The sequence below is a fragment of the Acomys minous genome (assembly GCF_964271855.1).
Source record: "Acomys minous genome assembly, chromosome: 1".
In the NCBI taxonomy this organism is placed as follows: Eukaryota; Metazoa; Chordata; class Mammalia; order Rodentia; family Muridae; genus Acomys; species Acomys minous.
In genome coordinates, this window is record NC_140483.1 from 123,177,452 (window position 1) to 123,189,867 (window position 12,416).

General features: G+C 38.8%; 1 protein-coding gene across 1 annotated transcript in view; it reads left to right on the forward strand.

The window, feature by feature from the left end:
- Positions 1–12,416, forward strand: part of RUNX1T1 (RUNX1 partner transcriptional co-repressor 1) — a 143,126-nt gene that overhangs the window by 111,855 nt on the left and 18,855 nt on the right. Inside the window, 3 exon segments of the mRNA XM_084787266.1 lie at positions 281–366; positions 1,008–1,209; positions 10,227–10,295. Coding sequence (XP_084643392.1) covers positions 281–366; positions 1,008–1,209; positions 10,227–10,295 — 357 coding nt within the window.

Genomic DNA, 12,416 nt, shown 5'->3' on the forward strand with positions numbered 1-12,416 from the left:
CTGATTGATGATTAATTGATGGTAATTGAACCCAGGGCCTCATCATGCTAATTCTAGTCTCTTATCACATCCTTGTTACTTCAAACACAAGAAACCAGAGCCCAGATTTCTTGTGTTCTTCAGAGTTCAGGAATGCTGTGTGGATGCGCAGCTCTCAGCTGTGAGGTCTCCTACCAAAATCATTATGTGTTCAATCCTGTAGCTGTTGCTCTGTGCCGATGGCAGATGGACTGCATGCTGAAGGCTCTGGGGGATTGAGCTTTCTCCTCTGTATTTGTAGGGTTACATGGCACACGTCAAGAGGAAATGATTGACCACAGACTAACAGACAGAGAATGGGCGGAAGAATGGAAACATCTCGATCATGTAAGTCATCAGTAGTCTTTTGGGATAAAAAAATGTTCTGCAAGCAAGTGGGGTGAGGTATTGTGGGTGCTCTGATGGTATCTCATGTCCTGTTCTGGTGGTGTGGGAGGTGTGAATGTGACTACTCAAAGTAGAGCATAGGATCTGATTTTCAAATTGATGGGAAGGCCGCTTAAGAGAATATTAGATCTTGGAAGAACATAGATGAGTCGGCTGCTGGTCTTTGTGTGTGTGTGTGTGTGTGTGTGTGTGTGTGTGTGTGTGTGTGTGTGAGAGAGAGAGAGAGAGAGAGAGAGAGAGAGAGAGAGAGAGAGAGAGAGGGAGGGAGGTCACTTAGTTTGTAGCTTAATGATCTCTGTATTTGGAAAGATAGATTTACTGGGTCTGTTAGGCAAGTATCTATATGTCGTGACTCTACTCATACCTCCTGTTTTATGACCCCCTCATTTCTGTTGGCTCTGGGTTACTGGGTCTGAATTTTAAATCTTTCCATCAAAAGTCTTACACAAAAGCTTCTAGAAGAAAATATTCTATCTCATTGTCCTGAAACTTTGTGTTTTCTTACTCATCAAATTTTGGAATTTGTGGTGATTTTTATAATCTGCTTCTCCCTCCTCCCCCCCACCCCATTCCTCACATAGCTGTTAAACTGCATAATGGACATGGTAGAAAAGACGAGACGATCCCTCACTGTACTAAGACGGTGTCAGGAGGCAGACCGGGAGGAACTGAATTACTGGATCCGGAGGTACAGTGATGCTGAGGACTTGAAAAAGGGCGGCAGCGGTAGCAGCAGCCACTCCAGGCAGCAGAGCCCCGTCAATCCAGACCCAGTTGCACTAGGTACTTTTATCTTGTTTTTTGATTAAGCACCTAGAACACCTAGCTCATATCGTATTCATAATGACACTATTTTTTTTTAACATCTGTTTCTGAAAACATGGGGTCCTGAGGGTGGGTGTTTCAGGACAGTAAACCCTTTCTATGTTCTTGACATCAAGGAAAGGAGGCTGAGGGTATGTTAAGAAATGGTGCTAAAACTCGAACTTGTTCCAGGTGAATTCACTGAGCTCTTGGTAGAGCTTCATAGCTGAACCAGAGCGTGTCCTCATTTGTTAGATAGCTATTAGGATCCTGCCCCAAGCCTGTCAGTGCACAAGCTCAGCTGTGGGTCTGAAGTGCCAACATTTCTAACAAGTTTTCTAGAGGACGCTTTAAAATAATATACTTTTGGATGTGTGTGTGTGTGTGTGTGTGTGTGTGTGTGAGAGAGAGAGAGAGAGAGAGAGACAGAGAGAGAGAGAGAGAGAGAGAGACAGAGACAGAGACAGAGACAGAGAGAGACAGAGACAGAGAGAAACAGAGAGAGAGAGAGAGAGAGAGAGAGAGAGAGAGAGAGAGAGAGAGAGAGAGAGAGAGAGAGAGAAGAGACCTCTGGAAATGGAGTTACTTGTGGTTCTAAGTTGCCTGATGTGGGTCCTGACCTCAGATTCCCTGGAAGAGCACCATATGCTCTTAATTGCTGAGCCATGTCTTTAGCATCTTTTCTAAGTTTTAGTTAAGGCCTAGTTTGGAAGACTGTCCTGTTCTGTTGCTATGTCGCATCAAACAAACAGAAGCCAGCTTTCCCCAAAGTCCTTTTGGATGGGAGACAAGAATGCTATACAGTGTACTTATGCCATGTGATCATTAATGAAAATTAATGTAGCACTTTTATTATTTATCTTCATTTCGATTGTTTACTCTTGATTTTTACTACTTCTAGTCACATAATGGGACTGTGTTATGAGTATATGAAACTTTATTTAGTGTTGCTATTTGCAGATTGTCAAGATCAAAAATAGAATATAATCCCAAAGATAATAAAAGACAAATTCAACCTGAAAGAATTTCAAGTGGTCTGAGAATTTGTCTTTGAATGAATAATGAGTTTTATAGTTTACATTGCTAGGCATTATGTGTATGCACTATTTGAGTAAACCTAGTGGAGATATGGACTTGTATGGACCTTTATTCTTTCATCTTCTCTTATGTGGCTAGGTCATACCCAGCAGTTTTGAATACAGTCTTTGCTAAAAAAAAAAAAAATGAAATGAATAGCCCACATATAGCCTGTAACTGAATCACTGACACAAGGGCTGATGAATCAAAATTAAAAATTGGAAGCATATTTATCTGGATATTGATTTCACATTACCCTTTCTAAAAAATAAAATCAACCCTAACCAATACAGTTTCTTTTGCACTTAGACTTGTGGATTTCTGTGAAGCCTTGAAGGATGAATGCTCATAACATAATAAATACTAAATAAAGAAGGATTTCTAGCCATGTAATTTACCCAACAGGCATTATTCTGAAGAGTTTACAGACAAAACAGTATTATTTGTCAGGTTGCATAAAGGCATGCAATGAAAACAGAATGAAGTGTGATTTGAACCGGTATTTGAACTGGTCTAAACAAAGCTATGTGGAGCTAAGTACAACATAACCACCTTGTCTTTATTTTCTTATTGTGAACAAAAACTGGTTACTGTGGCAGATTTGCTAAGAAGAAACAAAAGGGGATATTTGTAACCGTTGAATGTGGCAAAAACCAAGAGCCCTAAAGTAAATAAGCCTTTGGGAACAGAACCATATAAAGTGTGCTGGATTTGTAGCCTACATTCATTGAGTCAGTCCTTAACATTCATGTGGGTATCATGTTTGAGGCACTGTAAAGAAGATTCTTCACTCTGGCCTTGATGAAGCGATAGACAAAGGCAAAGGTCCGCCTGCAGGCACTGACTGCTGTCTTCTCTTCAGTGCTAAAGAAGTTTCAGTAACTCACTGGATTTCATACCTAAGCAAGACGTGAACACAGTCTCCTCTGTAGGTAGTCATGTGACTACACAGAGTCTCATCAGTGCTGGTAAACAGTCACATGATGCAGAAAGACATCCTCAGGTCTCTGACAGAGAACGAAAACAATAAACTTGGCCTCCAAAATAACCTGTTCCATAGGTGTATGCAAATTACATTTTTTGATAAAGCTAAAATGTTGTTTTGGCCTTAAGCTCTTATAGGTTATATTCTTCAAAGACTACATCTCATTCTGCATTTCATTGTTCAGACTGTTAAAAGAATCATGTGCTTTTTGGACACAGAGCCTTAGACTGCCTATGACTAAGAAACTACCACAACGGTTCAAAGCTATGCAGCTCCCAGGTTCTAGCATCTAATGATTATGGGTGTGTGTGTGTGTGTGTGTGTGTGTGTGTGTGTGTGTGTGTGTGTGTGTGTGTGTCAGTGTCATTGCTAGCTGACGTGTGAAACAGTTGAGTGAGAGGGCAGGTGGCTTATAGACAGAGACCACTATTATTTACATAACCTGCTTTCTGCCTTCCAGGCTTTAGAATGGAAGGTATGAATGAGTGCCGTAAAAAGATTATGAATTATTGGCAAGTAAATCCATTTTCTATTCCTGGAAAGTGTTTAATGAGGTTCCCGTGGGAAGAACAAGCTACGATAGGTCTGTGCTTTATATACGTGTAGGTGTCATTATGCCGGAAGTCGTTTATTTTCTAAAGTTTGAAATGGTTGGTCTCCAGTGAGACCTTCGGAATATATTATAGAAGATATGTTTGGCTCGTAGCCAGCTCCCCCTCCCATCCTCAACTTGGAAAGAGTGGAGACGTCCAGCCATGCACACGTTCTTAGCATGTTCAAATGGTGCTGAGGGACTGCTTGCAGGAGAACGTGGCTTCCAGGGCTGATGTGCTGTGTTTGCTTGACTCGATCCCAGTATCACCACTGAAATGTAGCCATGGGGTTAAGTCCATGAGGGGGGCTAGAAAAATGAGGTGATTAATCTATCACTAATTGAATTTTAGAGGTTTTCTCCAGATGTGAAATAGAGACTGTGTTGTGAATATCTTCTGAATTTTAAGCACCAAGAGCATACTGATCTCATCATGTTGTCTTCATTCTTTAAATAAAATGCAAGTTGATATCTCAAAGTACCTTTTTTTTTTTTTAATGTAACTCAGCCTGGCCTCCAACTTGCTATGCAGCGGAGGATGACCTTGAGCTCCTGCCCCTCCTCCCCCTTTCTCTACAATGCTGGGATTACTGGCATGTGCACCATCCTTGCCTTGAAGGACTTTTCAAAACAAGATTTTTTTATTTAAAAAAAAAAACAGATACTTACAATTTTTATTGTTCCTCATTTGCTGTCCAGGAAAAGCTCTATTCAACTGCTACCACCCTTAGTATTCATTCAAGCTCATCAAGCCACTGTCTTTCCTTTTAAAGCATGCCCATGTGCTTTTATGTGCAGTTATCTCGTGAGCGGGACTGACAGGGGAGTAGAATGAGAGGTGGCAGATTCAGTCCCCGAATCAGAATTTGCCGACTGGCCCTTGCTGTGCTCCCCGAGGGTCTGGGTCCCTGGCACTCCTTCCCCCGTGTCCCTCTGCCTTGTAATGCGCTGCTTGTATTACTCTTTTTGGATCCTAACATTTTATTTTCTTTAACTTACTTTCTTTTTAATTGCTTGGAAGTATTCTAGGATCTTTCTGCAGGTCATTGTGTACCTCTTCTGTTTCTAAGAACATTTCAGAAATCATTAGAAAAGATATTATTATTATTATTATTATTATTATTATTATTATTATTATTATTATTATTTAAAATTATCTAACGGTGGGCTGAAGGCTAGCCTGAAGAGCTAAGACATGGAGCTCTGAAGTCTGATGCTGTTAATTCCTTGCAGTTCTTGAAAGAATATAATATGGTAGAGCAGAGGTGTAAAAATTGCCTCTGTGTTTGTTCTGGTAAGAGTTTTTGCCAGAGAGAAGTTTTTGGCTGACTTAGGTGTGAGGGAGGAATGGAGCTGGTCTTTCATAAAAAGGTGAGCCATTCAAGAGTTTATCGAAATGATGGAGGAAGTCATACTTTAAAGTCACGTGATTGGCAAGTGGTATGATCATAGCAAGACTGAGTGACTCAGATTTTTCTGGACATCTGATCAGAGCGCACATTAAAGGGCAGACTCTGAGTTGATTCTCTACTTGAGGTCTTGGGCCCCTTCTCCACTCTGAGATCTGTCACATCACACATCTCACAGTTGCGGTGTTAAAAGCCATAAAAAGGACGAAGGGTGTTTAACACATAGTAGATATGATATAAATATGAATATTATAGTCATCTTCAAAAGACAAAGAATAGTAGTAAATGAGGTGGATGGATTTGTTTTTCTCTTTCTCTGTTTTTTCTTTCTGGCTCAACATCTAAGCTTGTAACATGATAGTGGATTCCTAGATTTTTTTTTCAGCTACAAAATATTTCCAAGCATGGTTTTTATTGACATAGAATTTTTGAAAGGAATTTTGCCTTAAATATAATGCTGTATTTAACTCATAGCCCATGACTATAGGAAAAATAGTTTTCTGTCAACCAAAGAAACATTGCTCAACTTCTTTATTGCCAGAATATAAAAACAGTAAGTAAAATGTTTGGAACACAGCTGTGTATGAAATTTTGATTCTTAGACACTTGCATTGTTTTGTTTTGTTTTGTTTGTTTTGGTTTGGTTTGGTTTTTGGTTTTTTTGCAATCACATCATGAAGCTCATCTCTTGGCCACACAGCTGAGTCCATAATCAAATGCCTATCACGTCTTAAAAGTCTGCTTTGTTTAATGGTATTATATTTCAAATAGTGCAAATTTAACATGCCATCTTTTCAAAATAAGGAGATTGTTCTTTCTAGAACTTGAGGTGTGCCCATTGATAAAGATGGGTATTGGAAAGCAGCAGCTAGTTTTGAGGCTGTGTGGAGGCTTCCAAAAGATAGCCTTGAGATTTTTTTAATTTATTGCTCTTAAAAAAAGACAAACCTAAAAACAAAAGCAGCATCTGTGTGTGGATGAAATCACTTAACCTTTTCTTTCTTTCCTTTTTTAATGGTCTCTGTAAATAGATACGACCACGGTTACAGCCTCATTCTGCCTAGGTGCTTCTGAGCTTTGAGTATTGCTGTCCTGGGTCAGAGGAGGTAACACTGGTTCTCCACAGGCTCTCAGCTCATCCCTTCATATATATTGATGGTGGCTCTTGCTGTATCTACTACCCAACCGTCTCCATTCTGTCATAAGGGTGGTGCATCTTCCACCTTTTTCGTACATCATCAACCCCTTCTTCTCTGTCATGTTTCTTCTAACATTTTCCTTCACTCTGACATGGCTTTTCCTCTTTACTAGGTGTCTGTTGTCCTCTGGAGGCTGCCACCTCCTCTTCCTTTGTATACTTTATACAAGCAATTTATACTTTAAAACAAGCAATCTTAATTTAGAAGCATTTCTCTCATCTATCAGTAATCGCATTGTGTACTTGTTTTACTTTGAAATTCAATCTTGAAAAATGTTCCTATCTGTTTCTAGTGTTGTATTTTAGAAGAGCTATTCATTTTTATAACAACTGCCATTTTAAAGGTCATTTACAAAGGAAGTTAGTAGTTGTAAGTAAGCTTCTTTAGAAGAAGCTGTAGAATCTTAGAATTTTCTTTTCTGTATTAGCCGGTGTTTTAAAACAATTAAGCCCTACTCATCAACTTCTGCACTTTGTTTTGTTGTGTTTTGTTTAGTCTCTTTCTTTCTTTTTTCTTTCCTCCTACCTTCCTTCCTTCCTTCCTTCCTTCCTTCCTTCCTTTCAATTAATTACTTGTTTGTTTGTTTATTGATCTTATAAAGTCCTTTTGCCTACATTGCTTCAACTACATAATCAGACATTGTTTCTTAACCAGAAGACCAGAAGATACTTCATTTGAAATTCCAACTACTTAACCAAAAGATATATTAAGTGTATTAATTTTGTACTTTCTGAAGCCTATTCAATAATAGTTTTAATGTTTAGCATGAGAGCAAGTAGATTCTGAGGAGTAATGCTTGTGACTGTTCTGTTCTTCCCATTGTGAGACCCAATGTTCAGCAAAAGGGCCACGACTTAGAACTGGAGAGGATGCTGCAAACTCTGTGTGTGTGTGTGTGTGTGTGTGTGTGTGTGTGTGTGTGTGTGTGTGTGTGTGTTTGACAATAATTTTTTAGGAAATTAGGATTATGAAAACTTTTTCACCACGGCATCAATTTCTTGGGTAGGGGTTGGAGCTCTATGAGTATCACAGCACAGCCTGTCACGTAGAGAGATGTTGCCACAGTAACCAAGCACAGCTCTCTAGTGTGGTATAGCAAGATGTCCACTGAAGGAGAGAGGTTGACTGAGCCCTAAACATTGCTATTTGAGTGAGTGAAATTGAGGCCATAAATGTTTACAAGGTTTAAGTGACATTCATGGAAATTTTATTAGTGAAATTTAAGTATCTGCTTCCAAGGAGAAAGACAGTGAATTAATAACTATAGGGATAATTTCAATCTAACACGTAATGTAATATTCTTACAGCTAAATATTTTGATGTGTATTTGTATAATGCAAATTTCTCCAGAGTTGTTTGCTATTTGGTTAAGTATCGAGAGAAACACTATCTACAATGTGTTCTTTATCCCAGTTACATCCTCTGCTGTAATAATGATAAAGCTAAGCAGCGATAGTATGGCTGTATTGCCTCAGTTTACAGGTGGGGCAGCTCCAATATGGAGGAGTCAACTAGCCTGATGCCTCAGATGGAGTAGTAGGCAAAACTCAAGATTTTAGTCCCATTTCTCTTTGTGCTACCTGGAATTGGTAATTATCATCTTTCATGTCTGTACTTTGAATGATAGCATCACCCTTCCTGTTCCTTATAATAATCCTTGTTTATTTACCATAAGACAGTTGTCAAAATGTTGAACTTTCTTTAACCTGCTAAATGGAAAAAAAAAATAGAAACAAAGAAAAAGAAAAGAAAGAAAGTAACAAGAAGAACCCACTCCTTGCCACTTGCAGGAACCAGTTTTTATTTTTGGCTGTAGACTTTTCAGATCTGTTGTCATACAACTAATTATACTTAAGCAAAAGCATTTTCTCCTATGAAAAAGCCTCTTCGCATTTGTTACATGTAAACTTGTTATCAGTGTATCACATGCTGCTCGTGAACTTGACTGTGTTCCATCTCCTGTGGAAATAGCTATGGTGGGGCAGAAGGCAAGCTTGAGTAACTCAGCAGTATCATATATCCTTTAAGTTTTATCTAGCTTTCCTGAAGAACTAAAAACAGTTCAGGTATTTTGCTGTTGTTACTTTACAAAATGAGTGTTACAAAAAATCACATAGATATAATATTTATTATTATCATATAGTTATATATTATTACTAATAATATATAATATATTATGTAGAAATGTATTAAGTAGTTGTAAGTCTATAATGTAAACTTTTAAAAATAAATCTTTTGGAAATAATCCTTAAACATCGCAAAGACAGAACAGAGGCTTTCTACATATCCCTCACCAAATTACCATACACTTTTTTAAATTAATGATGTAAGATTAGTGTTCTGGCTCACTGATGATCTATGTACTGTGCAAAGATTCACATGTATTTACAACATTCATATCTAATGACCTGGCTAATATGACTGTCATTTTTCTTCTTTTTAATATTCTATAGCTGCATAAACTTTAGCAAACTGGAAATTTTTTTTTCTTGTTTTAAACACAACTTATATAATATTGTATTCTTTTTAGAAAACAGTTTGCTCTTTGATAGTTCATATATATGTATAGATAGATATAATTTCAGCTGAATTTATCATGCATTAATTATTATAGTCCTTAAAAGTTCAGTTGATTATTCTCTTCCTCGTGCTTCTGAGGCCTGATGCGTGACGTTGTCATGCCTGTCTCTGATTCTACCACTCAAAAGAAATAAATAGGCCTTGAATACATAGGTTTGGATTGAAAATCCAGTATGGAAGACATGTCTTGCATATTTATAGTTTAGGTAGGGAAGACCATAACAAACTTTCTTTTCAAGGTGCAAAAAAAAAAATTAAATGTTCAAAGCTTTTGCATGAACTGTGTTGTTTGAAAACTAACATTCCTGTGTCAACTTTATTAATTTCACAAAGTTTTAAACTCTGAAATCATAATAAACACAGCATTTAAAATAGAGCTTCATGTCCTTTTCTGGATGGAACATGGACCAAATTCTGACTGATGCCCTGAATGCCCACTGATCCTTTCTAATACTCCCTGCTCTCTGTCTTTGTGTAGTGCACATGACACAGTGTGTGAGAACCTTTTAGTGCACAATGCAATGCTAAAGGCATGACTCAGTGTGAGAATAGGTTAGCCCTAGAATAGGGCTCACTAGTTGTTTATTGTGGTAGACTCGGCGCTCTCTACAAATTATATTACCATATGATTGATTTTTGACTACAAGTTGGACTTTTGAAAGGAAAGGCACTTTCATCCCAGCACTCAGGGAGGCAGAGACAGGTGGAGCTCTGTGAGTTCAAGACCAGCCCGGTCTACAAAGCAATTCCAGGACAGCCAAGGCTACACAGGGAAACCCCTGTCTTCAAAATCAAAAACAACAATGGCAACTAAACCAATACAAAGCGTATCTTATAGGAATAATCACCATGAGAAAGTTCTGGAAAGCCTGTTCCCAGGCATCATACTGTATCATGAAGTAGACGTTGCCTTGGACTTGAGTGTATGAGAGGCATTTGGACCAGTGACCTTCTGCTTTCCTTGGGCTCTGATGCCCAGCTTTGCTATTCTTGTGCATTTTCTCGAAGTGAAACATTCAACCTTTTAAAATTGCATTTTTGTAATGAGGCCAGGAGAAGGAGGAGGAGGAGTTGCTTGCTTGGCTCCGCGTAGGGATGTGGCAGTACTGATGCTTCTCTCTCCTTCTCTCCACCCTCTCCCATCGGTTTCATAGATGCACATCGGGAATTCCTTCACAGGCCTGCGTCTGGATATGTGCCAGAGGAGATCTGGAAGAAAGCTGGTAAGAACTGTTTAAAAACACGAGTTTAGTGTTCTGGCAGCTGTGTGCAGTTGTTAATGCTCTGATGTGAAGAGTGACAAGAAAGGACTCCACTGCGAACAGCAACAATAGTGAAAGCAAAGCAAAACAAAGTGAAAACCACAAAACAAACTGGGAGGAAAAAAAAAAACCAACCCTCATTAATATTCTTAAACCAGGCCTGATTAAAACATGAAGTAGTTTTTATTTTCGTAGCATCTGCTAGTGCCATTATAATTGAAAGGCTGGCAATATTTTCCTTATAATCCCCCGCCCCCCTTTTGTAGCATCTGTAATTTCAGAGTGAAATTTTGGCACAGGAGGTCTTAGCTCCACGGAGTTTTTCTTTGATGGAGAAAGAAATTCAGCAGTTTAGGGATTAAATTACATACATCAGCATTTTTCTCTGCATTCTAAAGTTGTGCCTACTCTAATGGACTTGTTAAGGAACGTTGGAAGAATTCTTATTTTTTTGGTTAAAGTCTAGTATTAAAATCTTCTGTGGTGTTTAATATTAAATCATAGAGCCAAGTTACTTTTTACTTTTTTTTTTTTTTAAACAAGGTTTCTCTGTGTAACCTTGGCTGTCCTGGACTTGCTTTGTAGAGCAGGCTGGCCTTGAACTCACATTGATCTGCCTGCCTCTGCCTCCTTGAGTGCTGGGATCACAGGCTTGCACCAAGTGTTAATGGTGACACAAAGGACAGACACATGGTGGCTGTGTTTTTGAGCTGCTGAAATTTCAACTGTTAAAGCAGTTTCTCTTTGACTTAACACAACTGAGAAGGGCTGAGCCTAGTTCTGGTCACCCGTCAGATGGGCACAAGGCTGGCTATACCAAGGCTCAGTAAAGGGTCTTTGCTGTTATTATTACTGTTTTTCTGCAAAAGATCTCCTTTTAGGTTTTGGTTGAGTTCAATTATTTGTGGTTCTTTACCACTTGGCTGAATATTTGGTCACATGTACTTGATCCACCTGTTTTATAAAATACCTAAGAAATACCACTTTTGTGAGCGCGATAAGAGTTCCCTCAGGTGCTGGAGAGATGGCTCAGCCATTAAAGGCTAGCCCCACAACCAAAAATATAAGAGGTCATTTCCCAGCACCCACGACTGTCTCTCTAGCCATTAAAAAAGAGAAAAAAAAAGTTTCCTCAAATCTGATAAACTTCTGTTTTGAAGCTCAGATTAATAGCTAGAAAGCTTCAGGACAGCCAGGGCTACAGAGAGAAACACTGTGTCAAGAAACCAAATGAATCCGGGCAGTGGTGGTGCACGCCTTTAATCCCATCACTTGGGAGGCAGAGGCAGGCGGATCTATGTCAGTTCGAGGCCAGCCTAGTCTACAAAGTGAGTCTAGGACAGCCAAAGCTACACAGAAAAGCTTTGTCTCGAAAAACCAAAAAAGAAGGAAGGAAGAAAGAAACAAAGAAACAAAGAAACAAAGAAACAAAGAAACCAAATCAAAACAAAACAAAAAAGAGCTATAGAGTCATCTAACTCTTCCTCTATACAAAGCAGATGGATCCGCTGGCTCACCTATGTCATATATTTTATTGGGTTGTGCTGACAGACTCAGGATTCTCCCAAGTTTTACTAGCCTGCCAGGTGCCCTCCAACTCTGATAGGTTGCTGTATTTTCCCATCATTTTCTTTTTTCTTTCAAATATACTTTTAAACTGCCAAGGCCTGCTTTTCCAATAAAGAGGTGCAAAGAATTCTCATTTTGAACAACAAAAGAATGAGTTTTTGTGTTAGGGAAAATTGTCTTTTTCTGTCCCCCTTAGTTACTTGTATTTGAGTTCAATTCTTGATAATTCCTAAAGAAAACTGACTGTGAGGTCTTGTGTAACCCCAAATTCCCTGTGCTGTTATCTGCTAATCTTTGTTGGGCTGCTAATGAGTAAGAGCAGATTTTGGGGACTATACCACCTTTTCTGGAAGGCCAGTTTGAATAGCGAAGTCTAAAGGAATTCTTCCCCTGAGCAGTGAACAGCCTGCCAGACAATTCGGAAGCAAGTACTTTGTATCCTCCTAATCAAAGCTGTGTTTTTTCCTTCTCCTTTGTTGTTCTTACTTGGAATAAGGGAATCTATGGAATCCT